Raw genomic sequence first — 20,469 nt, 5'->3', positions numbered from 1 at the left:
TGAGGAAGGTGAGGAAGGTGAGGAAGGTGAGGAAGGTGAGGAAGGTGAGGAAGGTGAGGAAGGTGAGGAAGGTGAGGAAGGTGAGGAAGGTGAGGAAGGTGAGGAAGGTGAGGAAGGTGAGGAAGGTGAGGAAGGTGAGGAAGGTGAGGAAGGCGAGGGAGGCAATGAGGACAAAGAAGGCAATGAGGATGAGGAGGGCGAGGAAGATGATAAAGATGAGGATGAGCTGGGCAATCAAAACACTGGAGAAGATCTCGACTGCAAGGGAAGCGATCCAGAGGACGACCACAACGGTTTGGAGGATGCAGATGACAGCTTTGAGGCCCTTGGGCAGGCACTTTACACTGCAATGGGTGAAGAGTTCAATTTCTCAAACACTGAAGACCTTGAAGTCCACCACAATCGTGTCCCATCCATCTTTGACGACCACCCTATCATTCGTGGTATCTACATCGAAGCATTCATCTCGGTAGCGTTCCACGGCTCCACCCACGAAGCTGTCAACCTCAGTCTCAAGGCTCATCACCGCCATCTAGATGGTCTCCGCAGGCAACATCCCAAGCTCATTTTCCCTGGCCTCGATGACTGGGCATTCACCTTCCCTACTGTTCTCAAGTGCCTCGGGCTCTCCACAACCAACTTTATCATGTATCTCACCGTCTGTGACCACTGCTGGACCGTCCGTCTTCCATCCACTCTCAATGACCTCCCATACCCTCATTGTCCTGCCGAGGATTGCCCTGGCCTCATCTTTCAAGAGAAGTGAATGGCTGATGGCTCTTGCAAGCATACACCAACAAAGCTCATGCCATATGTTCCCCTGGAGCGTGCTCTGCAGCGCCTGCTGCTATGCGCTATGATTACAAGCTGAGTCTCTGCCATTGGTGCCCACATGAACAGCGCCTGGTCTCCCAAATCTAGTTGAGACCATGCATTATTGGCCCTGACAGGCATGTAACATAAGAACAGGAGCTGCAGCAGCCTGAACAACCTCTTGTCCTCTCCTAACTCTTGGGGCTGACATGAGGGCAATGTCCCCCTGATCAGCAAGATGCAGCAGAGGCAGTGGGTTGCTACCGATACTGCAGCTGGATATTCTTGGATTGTAGATGGGTTAGAGCATAGTTGGGGCATAGATTGTGGACAGTGCATACTACTCTCAATAACAAAAGTATGTCAATTTCTGCTGTAAATCATCCCTGTCACCGTAAACATACAGTAAACTGTCAACCAACCATGGTCAAACCTCTGCATGCACCATCCATAGCTCGTGAGCTTTGAGCATGTTGTGCCATCCTCACGTTTGCATGTGGGGCCCTCTGTCCATGCAGAGATGAGTGCCTTGATGAATGTGCTGTATAGCACAGATGTGTAGTGCTCGTCAACGGAGACACTCTTGAGCGTCGCAGTGATGTCCTTGACAAGGTTGATGATCTTCTGCTTGCCTTCAATGAACATCTGAAACTTGGGCCAGATGAACTACACACCATTGTGGTCAGCTGTGTGTGGAGAGTATAATGCCTTGTATGGAAGACAAATGCACCTTGAGCAGACTCAGCACCACATACAACAGGAACATGGAATACAAGTCCAGCAAACACCAGAGGTACCCCATCAGCCCTAATATATTGTGTGCAACAACTGTGACAGCTGTAGCAGCACCATAGCACCACACAAAGAAGTGTCCAATGTTCACCACTGAGTGGTCGATTGCATTCTGCAAACTGAAGGAATTGATGATGAGCATACAGTCTTTGCTTTTCCCACTTCTCTTCCCTATCTTTTCTGTCCATCCACATTCTGCTTCCATCCTTCATTATTGATTATTATGGTCCAGAATACGGCATACTGACAATGTGGTGCATGCAGACAATGTCATCAAGCAACTTGTCCCCCTTGATATGCTCATCGGGATGCAGACAAAGCTTGGGTTCTTGGTGTGGGCCTTGGTTCCTGTTTGGAGGTGATCAGCAGGCGAGCAATGGTAGCTTTACAAGCTTCCAGCAGTTGACATTATAGAGCATGAGCACACGGACCGTCAATGGCATGACACACATAGTGCACACCTGTCAAGATGCAGAGGTATGTCCTCCAATTATAAGGATTGCTTTCACAGAATGTGGGACTAATATATATTGATAACAGGGTAATGAACATGTCACACACACTTACCCAGACAGCACCAAAAAGTGAACCATCAATGGCATCAAGCAGTCGTCTTCCTCATCTAGTAGAGGCCACATTGGTGCCCAACCTTTCTCACTTTTCATGTTACTCAGATGTCTGTACCTACTCCTGTATCTTTGAGATTGCACCCTGGTGTTTCATATGTATCTTAAATACCGCAATTCCACACTTCCCCAATCTCAAGCTGATATTGACATCAAGTACCTTCTCAATAATAATAAGCACACACATTCCAAAAACTGACCATGCAAATCATTGGGCAAGGATTGTGAAAGTGTTGTATTACACTCAAAAAAGGGAGTTAAACTGGAATATAGCTAAGTATCAAAGCACATAAATTGACTAAAGTGATGGAGAAAAGCAAAGAGCAAGTGTTGCGCAAAAGTCAAAAGTCAAAATTGGAAGGCACAAAAAGTGAAGAGCAGTGACTAGTAGTGCAAACCACAGGGCTGAAGTTCATCATGTCTAAACCATCAATTTACAAGATGCATCCAGTACAATGGAGTATCAAAACTTAGTACCCTCCCTGCACACTTGAGATCGTGTGCTGGTGCTGCAGCTACAATGAAGCCATCCGTATCAGTGGCATCATCAATGGGCGCGGAGGTGACTGGGGAATGCGGGCTTGATGCTGCATTGGTGGAAGTGCTTGTACTCCTAGAAAAAAGGTGTAAGATCAGAACTGATCCATCTATTTTTGCGCAAGTGAGTTTTAGGTTTTGTGATTTGGGAAAAGGCAGTAGTGCTGATTTGGGGATTAGTGTGCACAATATCAATTGGTATTATGTCAGGGATGCTGTTCTGGTGTTCCTGACTATCCTGTTCATCCTGTTGTTGTACAAGTGAGGGACACCAACCTCTAAGCCTGCCATTGTTTCTGATGTTTACTTTCAGCATCACCTATGGTGTTGTTGTCAGTGTGTTCACGTACATGTACATTGTGCCAATGCCAGCGTCCTCCACTTCCAGGTTGGCTGGGCCGGGCTCATTGTTTGTCTCAGGTGCAATGTTGCCTGTGAGCAGGGGCATACCAAGAAGGATGATAATCAAGTTTGGAGGCAAGGATGCCATGCACTTGTACCTGTTATGGTATCATGTTATAGTAAAGGCAAAGGTCTTCTGGGTCATATAAATGGTTATTTGCATGCCACCATACAATTAATTAGTGCGAATGTTTGGCACCATGGTCTCCAGCCTGTCATTCTCTAACTCATCTACTGTTGAGAACAACCCCATCATCTTCTTCCACCTTATTCCTGGTGGTCCCACAACCTCTGCCTGATGAGCATGATCAACAGGACAGCACCCAAACTCTGCTCATTGCATCAAAGCTCTTGAGCAGTATTGCGTGAAGGACACTTGTGTTTCTCCTTCTTGGATAGGGTGTTGCTATGGTTGATAATGCTGGAAGGGATAAAGATCACTGATCCAGGAAAAAAACCTAATGACAAGTCAGAATTCATAAAGAATTAGGTGTCCCCCTTTGTCAGGGTCAAAATTACTGCCCACCCATATTGCACACCATCCATGTGCTAAGTCTGCGGGTTCACAGTGCCTGCAACAAACAACCAACATTGAAGGTAATTGCAGGATACACAAAAGGGAGTATACGTGTGAGGGCAGGGTTTTGGGCATGAATTGCACGAAGGTGCTGTTCTTGATATCTAAAAAGCTTGGGTGCGTAGCGCCAAGGAACACCTGCCATATGCTCACAAACATGCAGCAAGAAAATGAGATTAACTCACTATTAATGAAGCCTACCACCCAACAAATTCCTTTATGTTTGAGAAGTTTTCTTGCTATCACCCTCCTGCTTCTTGCAAATTGATGTGGCATCTACGTGGAGGCTGAGTATATCACGTAAGAGTATAGATAGTATTATACTGTACCATGGACCCATGGCCATGTGATAGGCCAGCAGTTACTGATTTTGTGGGCACCACATAGAGTTTGATGCCTTTCTTGGCAGCTGTTTTGCTATTTTCACCTCCACACTTGTAGCCAGCTTTTTTTTCTGCTGCTTGAAATTCTTGCATGATGTTGCTGACAAGTTGTTGTCTATGATGTGGTCACCGTTCACTGTCTTCTTGGTAATGGCTCCACTGCACATGCCAATCACACACCGGTTTGCATTGCACAGCAGTGTAGGTCTCCTGATAATTATCAGTAACAAATATATATCTCAGAGCATTGAAAATACATACATGCCATTCCAATCATAATGACAAAAGCCATTGCCTTTCAACTTGTCAAGTCCAACAGCCCTGTCACTGTACTTACCTCTATCATCTTTTGTACAAAATGTTATCACAATACAGTTAATATATTGACAGGGCCAAGAGAAAGTTTATTGTTATGATATTGATTCTATCAAATTTTGTAGATCTAAAAATATTTTGGAAATAGCATATCATGATCAATGTTTTACGTATTGACATTAGCAATAGAGGAGGTCAGAGGTGTTGGGATTTATGAAAGTATGCTACAGCTTAATCTGAGCTTATAGATTAATATTTTATATGTTAAAGTTAAGCATCAAAGTAATGAGCTATGAATAATGCATGGGTAAAATGATTGCTTGATCAATACACCAATAACTCTACACCATTGCACTATCTACTATTCTGCCATTCTCATTGCACTGATCTCATTCTATTCTCATTCTATTCTTGTTTCCATTCTGCCATTCTCATTCTATCAATCTCATTCTATTCTCATTCTGCCATTTTTGAAGGAGAGCAAGCGGAGGGGCGAGAGCACAATAAAACAAGTGATTTGAGGCGTCGAGATGACAACTAGTAGGTCTAGTGTACGAGAATAAACTATGGGTATCAAGTACGAGCAGTGGCTGATGTACTACGTAGTTAGATGGAATCTTGCAACGTAATCATGTGACAGCACCTTGGGCGTGTCACTTTACAACATGCCCACTCAGCGCAAAGATGACGGAGACAGAAATAGAAATAAAAACAGATAACGTAAAAATAAATGCGCCCACTGAAACAGCAAACAAAGAGGAAAATAACATGAGATAAGAAAATGCACAAATATATACAATAACACAGATCCACTACAATCCAGCAAACAACCAACCCTCTGAGCACCTGACGGCCCGTACTTGCTTGTTGACCTGGCCTTGTGGCGACGACTGGTATATTCCGATGAGACTGACCCCCCGACTGCACGTTGGTACTTGCCACGAAACTTGGCCTCCCAGGGACAACCTAAAAAACACTTAAAAAAGAAACGGGGATGGAAAGGGGTATCACAAGTGAGCAACAGAGATGCTCAGAATAGCTGGAGCGGGGGAGGCGACTCTACTACTGCAAGTTTGGCCACATGAGGCCCAGAGGACAAGGATGAGGCAGCTGACACAGAATGAGATCAATGGAATGAAAATGGCAGAACAAAAACACCAATGGAATAAGAGTGGCGGAATGAATGGAATGAGAATGGCAGAATGAGAATAGAATGAGATGAATAAGAATAGAGTGAGATTGATGGAATGAGATTGATGGAATAAGAATGGCAGAATAGTAGATAGTGCAATGGTGTAGAGTTATTGGTGTATTGATCAAGCAATCATTTTACCCATGCATTATTCATAGCTCATTACTTTGATGCTTAACTTTAACATATAAAATATTAATCTATAAGCTCAGATTAAGCTGTAGCATACTTTCATAAATCCCAACACCTCTGACCTCCTCTATTGCTAATGTCAATACGTAAAACATTGATCATGATATGCTATTTCCAAAATATTTTTAGATCTACAAAATTTGATAGAATCAATATCATAACAATAAACTTTCTCTTGGCCCTGTCAATATATTAACTGTATTGTGATCACATTTTGTACAAAACATAATGTTGTGTTAATGTACTGCCACAACCAGAACATGAGTGATATATTATGCATTGCATTTGTCTGAAGTACAAATATTGAGTACAAATACTGTACTTTTACGACCAGATGTTCAATGGTCAAGAGCATTACAGTGTTACATGTTCAATAGTCGAGTCTTTGAATTGTTCAAATGGCCGGGTTACGCGTTACACATTGTTCAACTGCCACCCGAGGCTCTCGGACCCTTGACCTTGCCCGCACGTTACAGCATTGTAAATCCATCACTATTGACCACCCTGAGCATCAGACACTGCCTGACCACCCTGAGCATCAGACACTGCCTGAGCACACGCGTTGCTTCAGGCATTGTCATAAACGCCCCTAGGACGCTCCTGCAAGTACCATGGCAATGTTTTAGAAAATATGTATCATACAACTTTTGCTCCATCATCCATTCAGACCCGGCTTTGTGGCCTTATATTTTGTTTCAGGCATGTCTCCATCGTATGACTTTACTCCACTGTTGGGTCAGGCTTGGGCTTGTGGCTTTGATGTCTTTTCTTGTATGCTGTAGGTTGCCAAGGGTGCAATTTTTGAGGTCGTCAAGCTATTGATGAGGACAATGAGGAGGACAGAGGTTGTGCGTATAAAAGAGCAAGACAGTGGCTAGTGGAAGACAGTATCAGCATGGCAAAGCCTACGGTATGCAAAGCTGCTCTAGGCAGACCCGACTACACACTTTGCGGTAGGGATTCCCTAGTCCTTTCAAATCTCTTTCTGATTCCCCCGTAGCTCGATTGTCAGCCTTTTTCAGCTTTACAACAGACCAGAGCAGCAGCTTGTCACTACTTCTCAGTGCATGGTGATATCTCTTCTATTTTGAAGTTGTTTCTAACCATGCCTACATTTCTTGAGTTTTCTTCTTGTGCTCCGTGGTCTTCTCCTCAGCATCTTCTTCCCTGTAAAGCTCCTACTGTGTAACTACCAGAGGACATTTTTTATCCTTGCTAGCCTTAGTGCTGTGCAAGCAACGCATAACCAGCCTAAAAACTTGTCTCAATCAGTCTCGTCATCTCAGTCATCTGGCTCTCATGCTCCAGCCTGTGCCCACCCATTTCTTCAGCAGACTCTTCGTGAGGGTCATTATTCAATTGAAGCAGACACCTACCACCATGAAGTTTTACTCACAAACTTGCTCCTTGGCCAAATGCCTAGTCAAGGCCCAGTTGGCAGCTTTGGGTGTGCTGTTCATTTGGGATATGATGACTTGCTTGAATTCCTCTCTCACAGTTGGCTCGATGATATGATGCTAAATGCAGGGCTTGAATGGCTGGTTTGCAATATCAACCCACAGTCAAATGTTGGCATCACAAACTCGTATCTTGTTCCATATCTCCGAGCAGTACACTCACGCGCAGATGGCCAACCTTACATCCCCTGAGCATCGCAGCTAGCATCAGACATCCAATCTGGTCATGTTCAAGTTCTTGAGGTCCCTATACATGAGAATGGTAAGCACTGGACTGGAATCCAGATTTATTTACAGATGTTCACATACACCTACCGCAATGGTCTAGATGGAGATGCAACTGCTCCAACACAGGATGTTGAGGTCCTTCAATGGTATCTGACTTCCCTTCTCCCACATATGTCAGGAACTCCTCTGGTTCCTCGAGCTGATGTCGACTGTCCTGAGACACCCAAGCAACAAGATAGCTCTTCTTGCGGGATTCTCTATCTGTCAACATTGTCACATGAGCTTCTTGGCGACAGCCTTTGGAGCCAGTCGACTGCAGATCTTTGGCGTGTTTGATGGTTTAACAGGCTCACATTGATTGGGTATCAAGCAATGGTATGTCTAAAATCAACGTCATGTTCCTGATTACCAACCCTGAAACACCACATCATTCTCACAGGAATTCAGTTCTGACGTCAGCTCTCATGACGGTGCTACCTTGGATACCATTGACTTCGATGCAACACCTCTTCCTGATTCCACCAGTCCTGCTACATCCCTATCTCCGAGCTCGTTGTATGCAAACCATTCAGAAATCTTACCACCAAGACTACTCCGGGCTCAGCGCAAGCTGACTTCACAAGCTGACAGTGACAGTGACTTTTTTTTTCGAAGTTGAAGCCCTCGAACAACAATGCAGACTCTGACTTTTCTGACGATCCCTCTGACTCAGAGCCACCATCACATACCCCTACCTTTCATTCTCAGAAGTGTTCTCGTGTTGACTCAGTTCCAATTGACCCAGGGCCCAGCCAATGTTTGACAGCATGGTTCCAGCCTATCAGCCATGAAGAGAAAGAGGTTGAGCGATTGAAGACTAAGGCTACATGGATAGAGCAAGCAGCAAAGCGTCTTCGACAAGAAGCAGAGCAGCAGGAATTGAAAGAGCTCCAAGAGAAGGAGCGGAAACGTGCACAAGTGGCGGAACATGTGCGCCAATTCTGTCTCCGTGAGCAGGCTAAAAAGGTGTGTCCATCTCAGTAAGAGATCTTTGCTGAAAGCTCACAACAATTCAAGAACATGACACAACCTACTGTAAATGATGTTTTGTGAGCTGGCAATTTACCTCAACAGCCGGGTTACCAATATGGTACAACTGCAGAGCAATCACATCCCTACTGCTCATTCAAAATTGATCAGTGGGTGCACCAAGACAAGCGAGGGTGCAAACATACACGCCCTGATACCACAGCAAAAAAAGTGAACTGGCTGAATGGTTTGCTCTTCGAGCAGATGGCCTCTGCTGCTCGTGCTGCTGGCCCGTTGATGCGTGTTGAAGAGATCCTCAAGATTCTTCGGCACCGAAACCCAACAGACTTTGCACACCTCCATTCTCAAGTCCTTCGTAGGTACATTGAAGGCAGTGGCAAGTCCAGTGCCCACTGGAAGCCATGGGTCTTGGTGGAAGTCCAAAACCGGGCAGGATTTCGGCCAGAATCAAAGTCTACTGCAAGTGGAATCTTGGTGCATAATTCTTGCTTCATTGTGTTCAAACTCAGCTGACTGATGCTCGATGACAGAACACCTATCCCAATCTAGTCCAGCAAATTGTAGATCAACTCCTTGCAATTAGGTGTGCCAGTGTTGCTGTTTCTGTGGACAGCGCGTGAGGCATCATGCTCGGGAATATTATGCACAAGGCGCCAGAACTCCTCAAAACAACAGCGTGTCAGGATGGTAGCATGTTCAAGTGTTCCGATGCATATGTTTGCAAGTTCCTTTATGCAAATTTACATTGGGTTCCACGCACATCAACCCGAGCAGCACAGAAGGTTCCCGAGAATGCGGGGGATCTCATTTTTGAGCTTTTCATCCGCCTTGCCCTCCTTTTTCGAGATGCTGGCATCCGTCACCCTTCGCTCTACATCAATTTTGATCAAACACAGGTCATTGTTGCCAATCCATCCACATGAACATTTGAGATTGAAGGTACATGGCAAGTCAGTACTGTTAACCGTGACGAGAAGTGTGCATGGACATCAGTTGTTGGTGTTGTTGCTGATGGAACAATGCTGCCATCACAGGTAAGCCTATCTTGTCTAGCACATTACCTCATGTTACTCACAATTCAATTACATATAGATTGTCATGAAGGGCTCACTCTGTGGCCAATATCTCCCCTCAAACCGTGCACCTTGCCACGATGAAGCCGAGAGATTGGGTTCCTATTCAGTCTCAATCCCAACAACTACTGGTCCAGCCTTGCGTTACTTGAAGAATATTTCGAGCACATTGTCGTGCCCCATTTTCATCGCCAGATCTCACAACTTGGTTATCCTGACGATCAGGAATGTGTCGTACTTCTTGACGCATGGTCAGTTCACCGAAGTCAAGATTTCCGCAATCTTGTCAGGTCTCGATGGCCCTGGATTTGACTACGGTACATCCCTGGTGGGCTCACAGGCCTTGTGCAGCCATGCGACGTGGGTATGCAAAGGCCATACAAGCACTCAGTCCGACGTTCTCAGCTTCAAGACATCATGGACGAGACTCTGACACACTTACAAAATACGGACATGGACTCAGGTTCCCTCAAACTCGACAACTCCATCAAGACTCTGTGAGATTGCTCCGTTGCTTGGTTTGTCAAGGCCTGGAAAGATGTCAACAATGCAACTCTTATCCAGAAGGTATGTCTGATTCAAGGATCATTTTGGATTTTCTGTTAACCGAACTCAAAAGGCTTTCGAAAATTGTATTGTCCCTGGCCACCCCAGCTTCAATCTCTCATTTGAATCGCTTACAAGTCCCTCAGCCCTTTGAACCATCCGCAATCTACCCAACACCCATCCTGAGTTATGGGACAAGATACAGTCCAACTATGAGTCCGGTCAGAGCAGACCAGGTGCAGCAGCAAGTGCTGACACGGAGGCAACGGAGTCCCCGTTTTCAGACAGTGATGCCACCGCCATTGACACGCAGGCTGAGCCGAGCTTGGTTGGTGCTGCTGTACATGCCGACTTTGGCAATGACAGCGCACTTCTTCCTGCAGAGATAATATCAGAGGTTATTTCAGGCCCAGGAGCTGAAGGTAATCCCTGCGTCTCAGGGCAAGCAGATGAGCTTGAGCCCAGAGACGTTGATATACCTCCGGCGAGTGAGAACGGGCAGCGGAGGCAGCGTAAGACAACTGATTATCGCTATAAAGACTTCGAGGAGCATTAGAGTTAGATTAGAATACGTTTTTTTTACCTATAACTCCTATGTAACCTTTTCTTGTTCAATCCTAGATGTTACGGGTTACAGTTCATTTTTAATTGTTCACATTCAACCGATGTGTTACGCGTTACAAACATCTGGTTGTAAAAGTACAGTAATCATAAGCAAGATGTTGGTCATACACTCTATCTTGATGGTGCCAATATGATATGTTTAGTTAAGATCTTGCATATTGAATTAATTTATGTATAAGTTAGATACCAATAGACTATTATGGCTGACAAATGGTAGGCAATATATAATGTTTGATAAAATATTGATCTTTTCTCTCCAGTGTATTGATTAGTGTCTGTCAGCATAAAATCTTGATTCAGCCCAAGGTAGTTTAATAACAATATGTTGAAGTAACATAATAATTTGATTTACATGTGTCAAGCTTTAGATTAAATCATAATGTAGGTTAATGTTTGAGATTTACTAGCAAATCAACAAAATCAATATGTTGTTGATATGATATTTTCATTATATGCAAAACAATAAATATTGCAATTTCCAGTATCATGACTGCCTTTTATATATTGGTATTAGCAACGTGACAGCAATTGCTCTTGTTTTGTCACCGTTTTGAGCAGAGATAAACCCTAACCAAATCTCTGAATAATGTTCACATGTTGTCAGTGACAATATTTGTGGGAAATGTGTAATTTTGATCACAATTTGATCTCATATTGATCAGGGCAAAACAGGAATATGTACCCAGTGACAGGCACAGTGCCAATGCACTTCGCTGGTGAGATCATGGATAAGGCCAACCTCAATGATGCCATCCTGCACGAAGCCAAGGGCCACAGCATACTGTGGGCCAAGCTTGATGGTCTTGAGAGCGTGGTCATTGCCTGATGCAGCTGTTTGAGACTGGAAGTGTGTGAGGGATAAAACAGAGAGCATGCCCATCCATAATCTCTCATAGGCAGAACTTTATAGTTTACAGAAGATATAAACAGTGAACTCCGGCATTTGATCCAGGACGGTGTTGGTACAAGGCTTACCTCCAGACGTTGATGATGCAGAAGTGACCCTTCAGGAGGCGCTCAGCATTGTCCCCCATGTGGTCACGGACACGGGCAATGGTGGCCTCGGTTGTTTGGTTTGGTCAACGTGGACATATTGCACGCTGATCCGGATTGACACGCTCTTGACAAAACTGCGCAGGCCAGACAACAAGATGATCCTCACCAAGGCACATCTGTTTGAGAGTTGGGTGTACAGGGGTATTGGGAACCTGTCCAAGGCTAAGGTGTGTTCCCTTCATTTCTGATCAGTCACGCCCCTCAGCAGCTTACAGTGCATTGTGTTGCATGCAGGCCATGCTTACTTCAGCACAGACTGCCGCTAACTCAAGTTACTGCCCACTCCATCTCCAAGCTGCGCTCAATCTGCAGAGCAGCGTGCTCCACGCCAAGGATAAAAACTACATGACTGCTTACTTGTACTTCTTTGAGACATTCAAAAGTCTGTCTGTTCAAGGCAAACCGACCACGCTCAATGCACTCAAGTATATGCTTCTTTGCAAGGTCATGCTCAACCTTGTGTGTCTTCCCTTTACTTTGCTTCAAACTGTGTTCAGGGTGGCTCCCCTTACCACCCCTGCAGCCTGAAGATGTGACATCCCCCTTGAGCATCAAGCTTGCTGTCAAGTATGTGCAACTGCACGAGATTGAGAGCATGCACGCAATCACATTTGCGCATCAGAACCGCAACCTCTCTAAGTTTGAACACATCCTCCGGGAGTACAAGGACAGTGTGTATCTCCCTTCATCCCCTGCCACTCTATACCATCATCTCACTGATCCTCCCCATTTGCGCCAAACAGAACTGAGCTTGGACCCCACTATTTGCTCACATCATGCAGTGCTATACAACACCCTTCTGCAACAAATTATCCTGCAGATTGTTGAGCTGTACTTGGTTGTTGAGTTCGACTACCTTGCAGAGCAGGTTGAAAAGGGCCAGCAGGAGGTCGAGGTGAAGTGTTGCAGATGATCCTTGATAAGATGTTCTACAGCGTGCTTGGCCAGGGGAGAGGGTGCTTGTTGGTGTTTGACGAGCCTGAGGTCAATGTGAGTCCCATTCCTCTTATCCCACTCTTGGGTTTGTTGGGACTTTGGCGCATGCCAATTGTGTACGGGTGTACAGAACTCGTATGGAGCAGGGATCAAGATGCTGGAGCAAGTGAGCAATGTTGTGGAGTCATTGTACGCTAAGGTAAGTTTGTTTACTCACCACTGCTGGCAATTTGTATCACAGATTGCTGATTGTTCTTGTTTGTTCTGTGTACAGACTGTTACTATGGCATAGACACATTCAGCTGGTATCATCTGCTTTCTCTTGGTATCATGCCAGTTATCAACTGTTTTGCAATTACAATTATTATTTCCTACAAAGCTTCTGAGCTAGGAGCAGTTTCTTCTGAGGCGATGGATCTCTAGGTGTCACAGCCACCTATTCCACATGATACGTGGCAATTTGGGGTACATATCCCACAATATAATTCATGATGAACAGATAGAAGATATTTGAGGTCTTTCATGGCTGCTGCACTTGCTGATGTGCTTTGACTCATGGAGGTTCACCAGCGTGGACAAGGATGTGTTGAGTCTTTCAAGAGCAAGATTTTTGAACTCAAGGTGCGATGGCATGATATATGCATGCAGCTCGAGGAAAGAAGATGGACCCTTGAGTGCGCAAAGCATCGGTGGATGGTGTGACCTTGCCAGGCAAAACCACTCCGGCCCAGGACATCTCACGCACTAGTGTGGCTAGCGTGGCTGTACTTGCTGTTGAAATGTCGACCCCCAAGCCAATTGCGCGCGGGCGTCTATGTCAATTCACTTTATATACCACATAAGGGGATTGCTCTTCTCCCTTTTGCATTGCAATCACCGCCCCTGCACAAGGTATGTGGTCAGTATGTCAAGTTCCTCTTGCTAGCTGACCCCAGTTTCCATAGCCTTACCCTACGTTAAACACTTTGCACAGGTGAGATATCCTTATTCCTCTTGTGTCCTTCATCCATGGTCCACTTTCTTTTTCTTTTGCTTTTGTTTTTGTTTTTGTTTTTGTTTCATTTTTCATTTTTGGTCTGCATTCCTTTCCTTCTTTTACCATAATCCTTTGGCTGGCCAAGACTTAGCTTCACTGTCCAGCTCAACAAAGCGGTAAGTTACTCAACAGTCTTCCTCTCTTCACGTTGTCTCACGCATCCCGTGCTCCACAGGGCTCACTCTCCCCATCCTTGGACATTGCCATTGTCACCGGCCTTGACTTGTGTACATCTGGCACCGGCCCCAACCCTTTGCAAGGGATCAGCTATGTCCTCTCCAGTGGTCCATTCAGCCCATTGCAGTTGGATGACCCCGCTCTGCCCCTGAGCCAGAACATTGCCGTCCAGATCCCGCTGGCATATTGGGGTGGCCAGTACCATTTTGCATGCACACACCTTTCGCTCATTGGGGTGAGTAGAGCCCAGCTATGACCACCACATCTCCATGCCATACAGGTGGGACAACCTCAACCCCACAATGCTCGCTTGAGCCACCCGTGAGCACAATGGAGGTGCAATACCCATATTCCCATGGGGGAACTTGCAAATTGGTACATCTAGGAAGTCTATACCCTGCACTTTGAGCATGATTCCAATTCACGGCTAACACACCCCCTTTTCAATAGCCCCTCGCAGCTTGAGCATTTGGCTCTGCAGCTGTGCAATCTCCTTGTCTTTTGCCGCAAGCACCATCAGTAGCTCCTCAACCTCTGCATGTCCCTGTGCGCGTTGCTGGTGCTGAGCACACTCCATTGCCCCATGCTTGCGATGGTGCTGGCCCTTGCTCAACAATGCACCCAATATGTGCTAGCTTATCTCACGCTTGCGCTCTAGATATGTGCGTCAGCAGTGCACACAGTGCACCCGCGCTCGCCTTGTCCATGATACTGCACTCAAACAACTCCTCACACAAGCACTTGACCTTTCCCTTGAGCTCTGCAACACACTTGCACCATGCGCAGACTTGCTACTGCTGCTTGTCAGCATCCAAGAGCTAGGACTGGAGCAAGTGCACAATCTCATTGCGCACGGGAACTGGTGGAGCGTGAGTTGGGTGCGGAGGGAGATGATTTGGGAGTGTATGTTGGATGCGGACAAGAAGCCTGAGTTGCTGCATGAGTGGATGTTGCTGGAGGAGTTGGAGGGGCTGGAGGTGTGCTCCATCACTATCATTGCAATAGGGCTGACAGTTCAATGTCAAAGGTAGACATTAGACATGCTGCCGTTGTATATATACCCTCCTGCATTTTACTTGATATCTGTCACATGTTCATACAGTTTTTGTTCTATCTTGTTTAGCCACATTCCTTTGTTTTGTTTCATATGTTTTGGTGTCTCTTCCTGCCTGTCACCATTCCTGTCTATGATACCAGGGCTTGTCAAAGCCCACTTATACTCTACAATATGATCCATGCATCTCAGTGTTCACTCTCTTGTGTGGAATTGAAACCAATGGTTGGACCTTGGTGGCTAGAGTACCACATGTGTTGCTCTACTCATACCTCTGTGATCCCCTTTGCAATGAAAGACATGTTTGCACACATCCAGTATGCACCTTCACATGAGTACCTGCAGCACTGTTTCATACATTGTACAGAACATGTTTGCAGACCAAATGCACAACTATAGCAGTTTTACTACTTAATCTTATTTGCCTGCTCCTTATACATATATATGAACACAATTATCCATATTACTGTCAATCATACTGACCTGTTTTTTTTTAATTCTAGAAGAGTCAAGCTGCTATCATGGCTCATGAATGCAAAACACACCATTTACCTAACACCAGCAAAAGCCATGAATCTAAATGTAAAGCTCAATATTACATCAAGATTCCCATTGTCAATAAAGAAGTGATGGTGAAGATCAACAGTGTGAGGAAACTTGTTTATGTGATCACACAACATGCAAAGAAGGCTATGCTAACATTGAAACACTCAAAATCCATATGCACCCATCAATCAACAACCATCACCTAGGACAGTTGTGTAGCAAAGGTAAGTGTACATTAAGCTTATTTACCCATCGCAAAACTTACACTTCATATAGAAATGTTTCCTTGCTAACAGTGCAGTGCTTCCAGACTATGATCCCATCTGTAGAGAGCCAGTCAAGCAAAGGAGGGATGGAGGTGTTTGTACTCTTGCCAACATTATGAAAAACAAATACTGAGATATCTATTGCAGCAGCAGCTTTGCCCAACCCTCTTATTGCACTTGCCACCCACACTGCCCCTGTCAATCCTGCACCCCACGTTGATCAAACTCCTGCTGTTGCTGCCACTTCCACATCCACTTTATGTTCACTTTCACTGCTGCTGCTGGTGCTGCAGGTTACTAGTAATAACAGTGATGATGGTGATCAAGTAATGATGGAAGTGGATGATGCCCCACTCCAGGTATCCAGGACAGAGCACCAAACCAACTCCATAGATGACACAGCACCTGAGAATATCCAGACAGCTACTATAGCAGAGAATGAGACAAGCCCCTACATGGGTCAAGTAGTCCTTGGACAGGTAAGCACAATTTATAAGTATTTACTATTGACTAATACTTATTTAGACAATAACCTATGTTGATAAAATGTACTGCCATCCCTACTTGACTCAGTATCAACTGGTTATCTACAAGGAGCTGGACCATTTTTACTGTCAAAGGTGGCCAAGAGTGTGTCAAAAGTCAAAACTTGGCAGGCCATACCAAGAACCAGCATGGTTATTCCTGCTCTCTCCTTAAAAAAATATTCTCATGGAAATCATGAAGATAATGGAATGAAAGGGGAGATTGGACCAATTACAGACTATTGTTATCCACCTTTCCCATTCAGGGGACTTGCTGTTCATTCTGGTTTTATGTGTATCTTTGAAGCTTGCAGCCATGGAACTATAGGGACAACAAGCAACCATTTTACTGGGAACCACCAGGGATACACTACAAGAAAGCTGCATCTTTATAGTGGTACAGTAAAATAGCTGCCAAGCTCTTGATCATGCTCTCATGAGCATGTCAATTCAGCTACATAATCCATCTCCATTATGACTGTAAACAAGCTCTTCAACAACTCAAGGAGACTTTGAGTTGTGAAAGTTCCCCAGGTGTCCTTGCTGAAGCAATTCACAATGCGTTCATCTAGTTATGGACAACAAACTGGAGATGCAGCACAGAGGATCAATTTTCAGATCCAACAGAAAGGCTCTGTATCCTACTTTCTCTCAGAGAAGAAAGTGCTAGAGGCACAAACCAAGTCACTCAGACTTTTGCAAGCCTCAAATATTGCATCTGTTACACCTTCCCCAAAGAAATCAAAAACATATCTCCAAGTCAATTTGACAGTGACAATATCAAGGCTTGTCAACATGTTCAAAAATGGTTTACTGAAGTCAATCCATCTACATTTAGCCACATATCAGGTCTGCAACACTTGGCCTCATATTTGGAATTGGCAAAAGAAGGGGGCACACACCTCTTTTTTACAGATGCAGTTAAGCAAGATGAACTAGTCTGGGCAGATGGAAGTAAAGTACACCTCACCCGGCTGATAAAATTGGTTCACCAAACTGAAGATGATGCTGTGCAGCAATGCCAGGAGACAGATTTTCTGGGGCTTAACATTGCTGTTGAATATGACAAATTGAAGGATACATTGAGGAATTCAGACTGGGGTTATTTATTCCTGACAGACCCCCAAAATAATGCATTCAATGATCAAAAGATTTTGCTCAATGCATTATTGAACAATCCAGGGTTCTTCCAAGAGTTTGGGACCATAAAGGAGGATGGGACAATTGGCTGGAAAGAAACCAGATTATATCAGTGGCTGCAAGACCTGGCACAGTTTGAGAACATATTGCTTCTGAGAGTAGCAATGATATCAGGCTCTCCAACTTGAGAAACTGAGCTTACAGCAACAACATTCACATAGAAACCTTTTTATTTTGGGGGAGAACCATACAGTTTTAACCAGGGGTTACACCAAAAATTCCAGATCAGGGCAAACCAAGGAAATACTCTATTGACTAGTGATCTCCTGATTCAGCTTCTAGCAATTGCCTGGCCATTTGCAGCATTGGCTGCTTACATATGTTCCAGAAAGGCACCACCTTTATATGCAACACCTTTTTGTTAACAAGGTCAATTCTTTGATACAAAACATATATCAAGCCTTATGGAAGCCTACAGTAAAGCTTTCTTACACTGGTGCATGGGAATTGCTGCTTGGAGACATATTAGCATTGAATTCAAATGATCCAGAGGAGCAATTGCACTGGATGTACTTGAAGATACTGTAGATGTCTTACAGGCTGAGCATAGCAGATCTGTTGAGAACATGCACTATGCCATTAATCCAGGTGCACTCCCTGGTCTACCAACAACAGTAGTCCCTGCTTCTCTGGATGCCAGCAAACTATGGCAAGAGACTTTGAAGACTGTGCCAGGAGGTCAAAGCAAATCCTACAAAATTGTCAGATACCACAAGTTCACTGAACTTGCAAGACCTGTCTATGCATTATTATCACCTCACACACCCTCCATGCCCACAGTTTCTGACTTTGTTGACGGTGTCATGAAAGTCGTACAGCCACATTTGGATAACCTCCTTCATTGTCAAGTGGAGCTGGAGAAAAGAATTAGAAACAAACATAGCCCTGGATTGTATTCAAGCCTTCTTTGCTACATTGTGTCCAAGGAGTAGAGGGTGTCAGAGTGAGCTGTGCAACACTTTGGCAAAGGATCCAAGGACAGGTAAGGAGACTTGGGAGAAGAAGAGAAGCAGAGAAGCAGAGAAGCAGGGGAAGCAGGAGAACATGAAGGGACAGAGAGAAAATGTGAAGGGAAGGAGAAGAGAAGAACTATGGAATGCTTGGACAACTTATATATATTGGCCATCCTCTGTCTTGCTTTCCCTAATTTTCTTGTACTACAGTGTATGGGGTCTCATATATTATAGTTTCTAACGGGTTATGAGCCTTTTGTGCTTCTTGACCCCCAGTACATGGATCTTTTTTTCTATTATTTTTTTCTCTCTGACTTGGTTCATTCTCACTGATGGCCCACAATCTGGTGCCAGCGAGGCTTCTACGGCACTGAACCAGATTTGGTCTCTCAGATTAGTGTTGCCGTGGCTTGGGAGCTGGCTCAAGCTGATTGGATGGGATTACAGCAGAGGCAACAAAATATTTAGTGAGGTGAATATTATGTCATAGTTGCCATCGTCGCCGCCCGGTCGTCACTTCAAAACATAACCCTACGCTACAAAATTCAAGTGTTATTTTTACGAGGGAACGATTCAGCTTCGAGCCAAGCCGAGCCGCGGCAACACTATCTCAGATCACACAGCTGTACAACAACAATCTTGGATCAATTACTGATGATGAGGACATCATGGATGCACCTCCTGCTGAACCTTCTACAAGCATGCCTGCCCACTTTATTGTCCTAGGAATCCCACACCAGAGGCAGTAGAAGCAGGGAAAAGAGGTTAATCAAGGGATATTTAGAAACTCTGATCAACCAGGTTAATTTCACCCGGGCTGTGGGAGGGACAGGCGCCTGGTGAAGATGAGAAGGGAGTGCCTGAGGTGCGGGGGCTGTGGGCAGAGGCACTACCTGCAGCTGAGGTGCAGTTGCAGGCTGGGATGGGGAGCAGGGGCAGGTGGTGGAGCTGCACCAAATTACCGGTACAGAATGCTGTACAGCTGCTGCACTGACATGGCCTGCTGTGTCGGCAGTGCCATAGGTGTCTGTGCCTGTGCTGGAGGTGGGACAGCATTGCCCAGAGCAGAAGATGTTGGCACAGCTGCAGTCAGAGTGACAGGCTGGGGCTGGGATGCATTGCCAGTTGGCTGTCCATAGGTTGGTAATGTTGTGGACCCAGAGAACAAGTTGGGGCCTCCAGAAGGACACTGTGTGAAGGTATCACGCTCAGAAGAGGCACTGGTGTCCAACAGTGAGCAAGTAGTATTGATAAAGACGAAATACAAGGGTACTGACCTGGCGTCCAACAGTGAGCAAGTAAGGAGACGCTCTGTGGACACCAGGATTATATAGGTGAAAAGAAATAAGGTTTGGGAACTGTACAGTAGCTCGGAGTTCTCCATAGCAAGCCAAAGAGGAGAGAAAGGCGAAATAGGGGCAAAGTCGCGAGATACTGGAATAGGAAGGTGGTGAAGGTATAAACAAGACACGGGTAGAAGGATACCACACACAATAGCTGAGTGGTTGCAGCGCTCTGGGCACTACCACAAGGCTGTAGGCTCAACTCACACAACAGGCAAGTTTTACCTCTTTTTACCCAAGTGTCCTGGAATGCTGGAAAGGGTACCAAGGCCACTGGGCTGCTGTGCCAAGGGCATAGGAGCGATGCAGAGGTGCTAGGCGCACTCTGACACTCCCCCCTGAACCAGCAGCTCTGCCAGACTCGCTCCCCCCCAATGCCTCAAGTCCCATGAGATGAGAGAAGCGCTGCACCTTGGCCACAGGAAGTGCCTTGGTGAGCAGATCAGCCACCATGTGGTCAGTGCCTACATGGACAGGCTCAATGAGCCCAGACTCGACCTGATCCCTCGACCAGTAGAAGCACAGGTCCAGCTGCTTCATCCTCCCATGGTGCTCAGGATTCTTGGCCACAGAGATAGCGCTCTGGTTGTCA

The 20,469-nt window shown here is 45.4% G+C and overlaps 4 protein-coding genes across 4 annotated transcripts in view; 3 read left to right on the top strand and 1 right to left on the bottom strand.

Annotated features, from left to right (window-relative positions):
- The window catches only part of CONPUDRAFT_75336 (uncharacterized protein), a gene marked incomplete at both ends in the record, with an annotated part of 2,393 nt that extends 1,627 nt beyond the window's left edge, over positions 1-766 (top strand). Inside the window, one exon of the mRNA XM_007772999.1 lies at positions 144-766. Within this exon, the coding sequence (XP_007771189.1) occupies positions 144-766 (623 nt within the window). The remainder of the gene's footprint in view (positions 1-143) is intronic.
- A 393-nt stretch (positions 767-1,159) lies between these two features.
- Positions 1,160-1,579, bottom strand: CONPUDRAFT_156687 (uncharacterized protein; the record flags this gene model as incomplete). Its single annotated transcript, XM_007773514.1, has 3 exons — positions 1,160-1,199; positions 1,259-1,479; positions 1,544-1,579. The coding sequence occupies 3 exons, from the start codon at positions 1,577-1,579 to the stop codon at positions 1,160-1,162; spliced, it is 297 nt and encodes a 98-aa protein (XP_007771704.1).
- Positions 1,580-9,169: 7,590 nt separating this feature from the next.
- On the top strand, positions 9,170-9,466 carry CONPUDRAFT_60899 (uncharacterized protein; the record flags this gene model as incomplete). Its single annotated transcript, XM_007772941.1, has 1 exon — positions 9,170-9,466. One exon carries the CDS (start codon positions 9,170-9,172, stop codon positions 9,464-9,466), a length of 297 nt encoding a protein of 98 aa, XP_007771131.1.
- Positions 9,467-11,937: 2,471 nt separating this feature from the next.
- On the top strand, positions 11,938-12,755 carry CONPUDRAFT_92023 (uncharacterized protein; the record flags this gene model as incomplete). Its single annotated transcript, XM_007773513.1, has 4 exons — positions 11,938-12,009; positions 12,077-12,301; positions 12,366-12,513; positions 12,586-12,755. The coding sequence occupies 4 exons, from the start codon at positions 11,938-11,940 to the stop codon at positions 12,753-12,755; spliced, it is 615 nt and encodes a 204-aa protein (XP_007771703.1).
- Between the last annotated feature and the right edge of the window lie 7,714 nt (positions 12,756-20,469).

Source organism: Coniophora puteana (assembly GCF_000271625.1).
Source record: "Coniophora puteana RWD-64-598 SS2 unplaced genomic scaffold CONPUscaffold_10, whole genome shotgun sequence".
NCBI classification, from domain to species: domain Eukaryota; kingdom Fungi; phylum Basidiomycota; class Agaricomycetes; order Boletales; family Coniophoraceae; genus Coniophora; species Coniophora puteana.
Note: the sequence above shows the minus strand (reverse complement) of the source record. Positions and strands in the feature narration are given on the sequence as shown.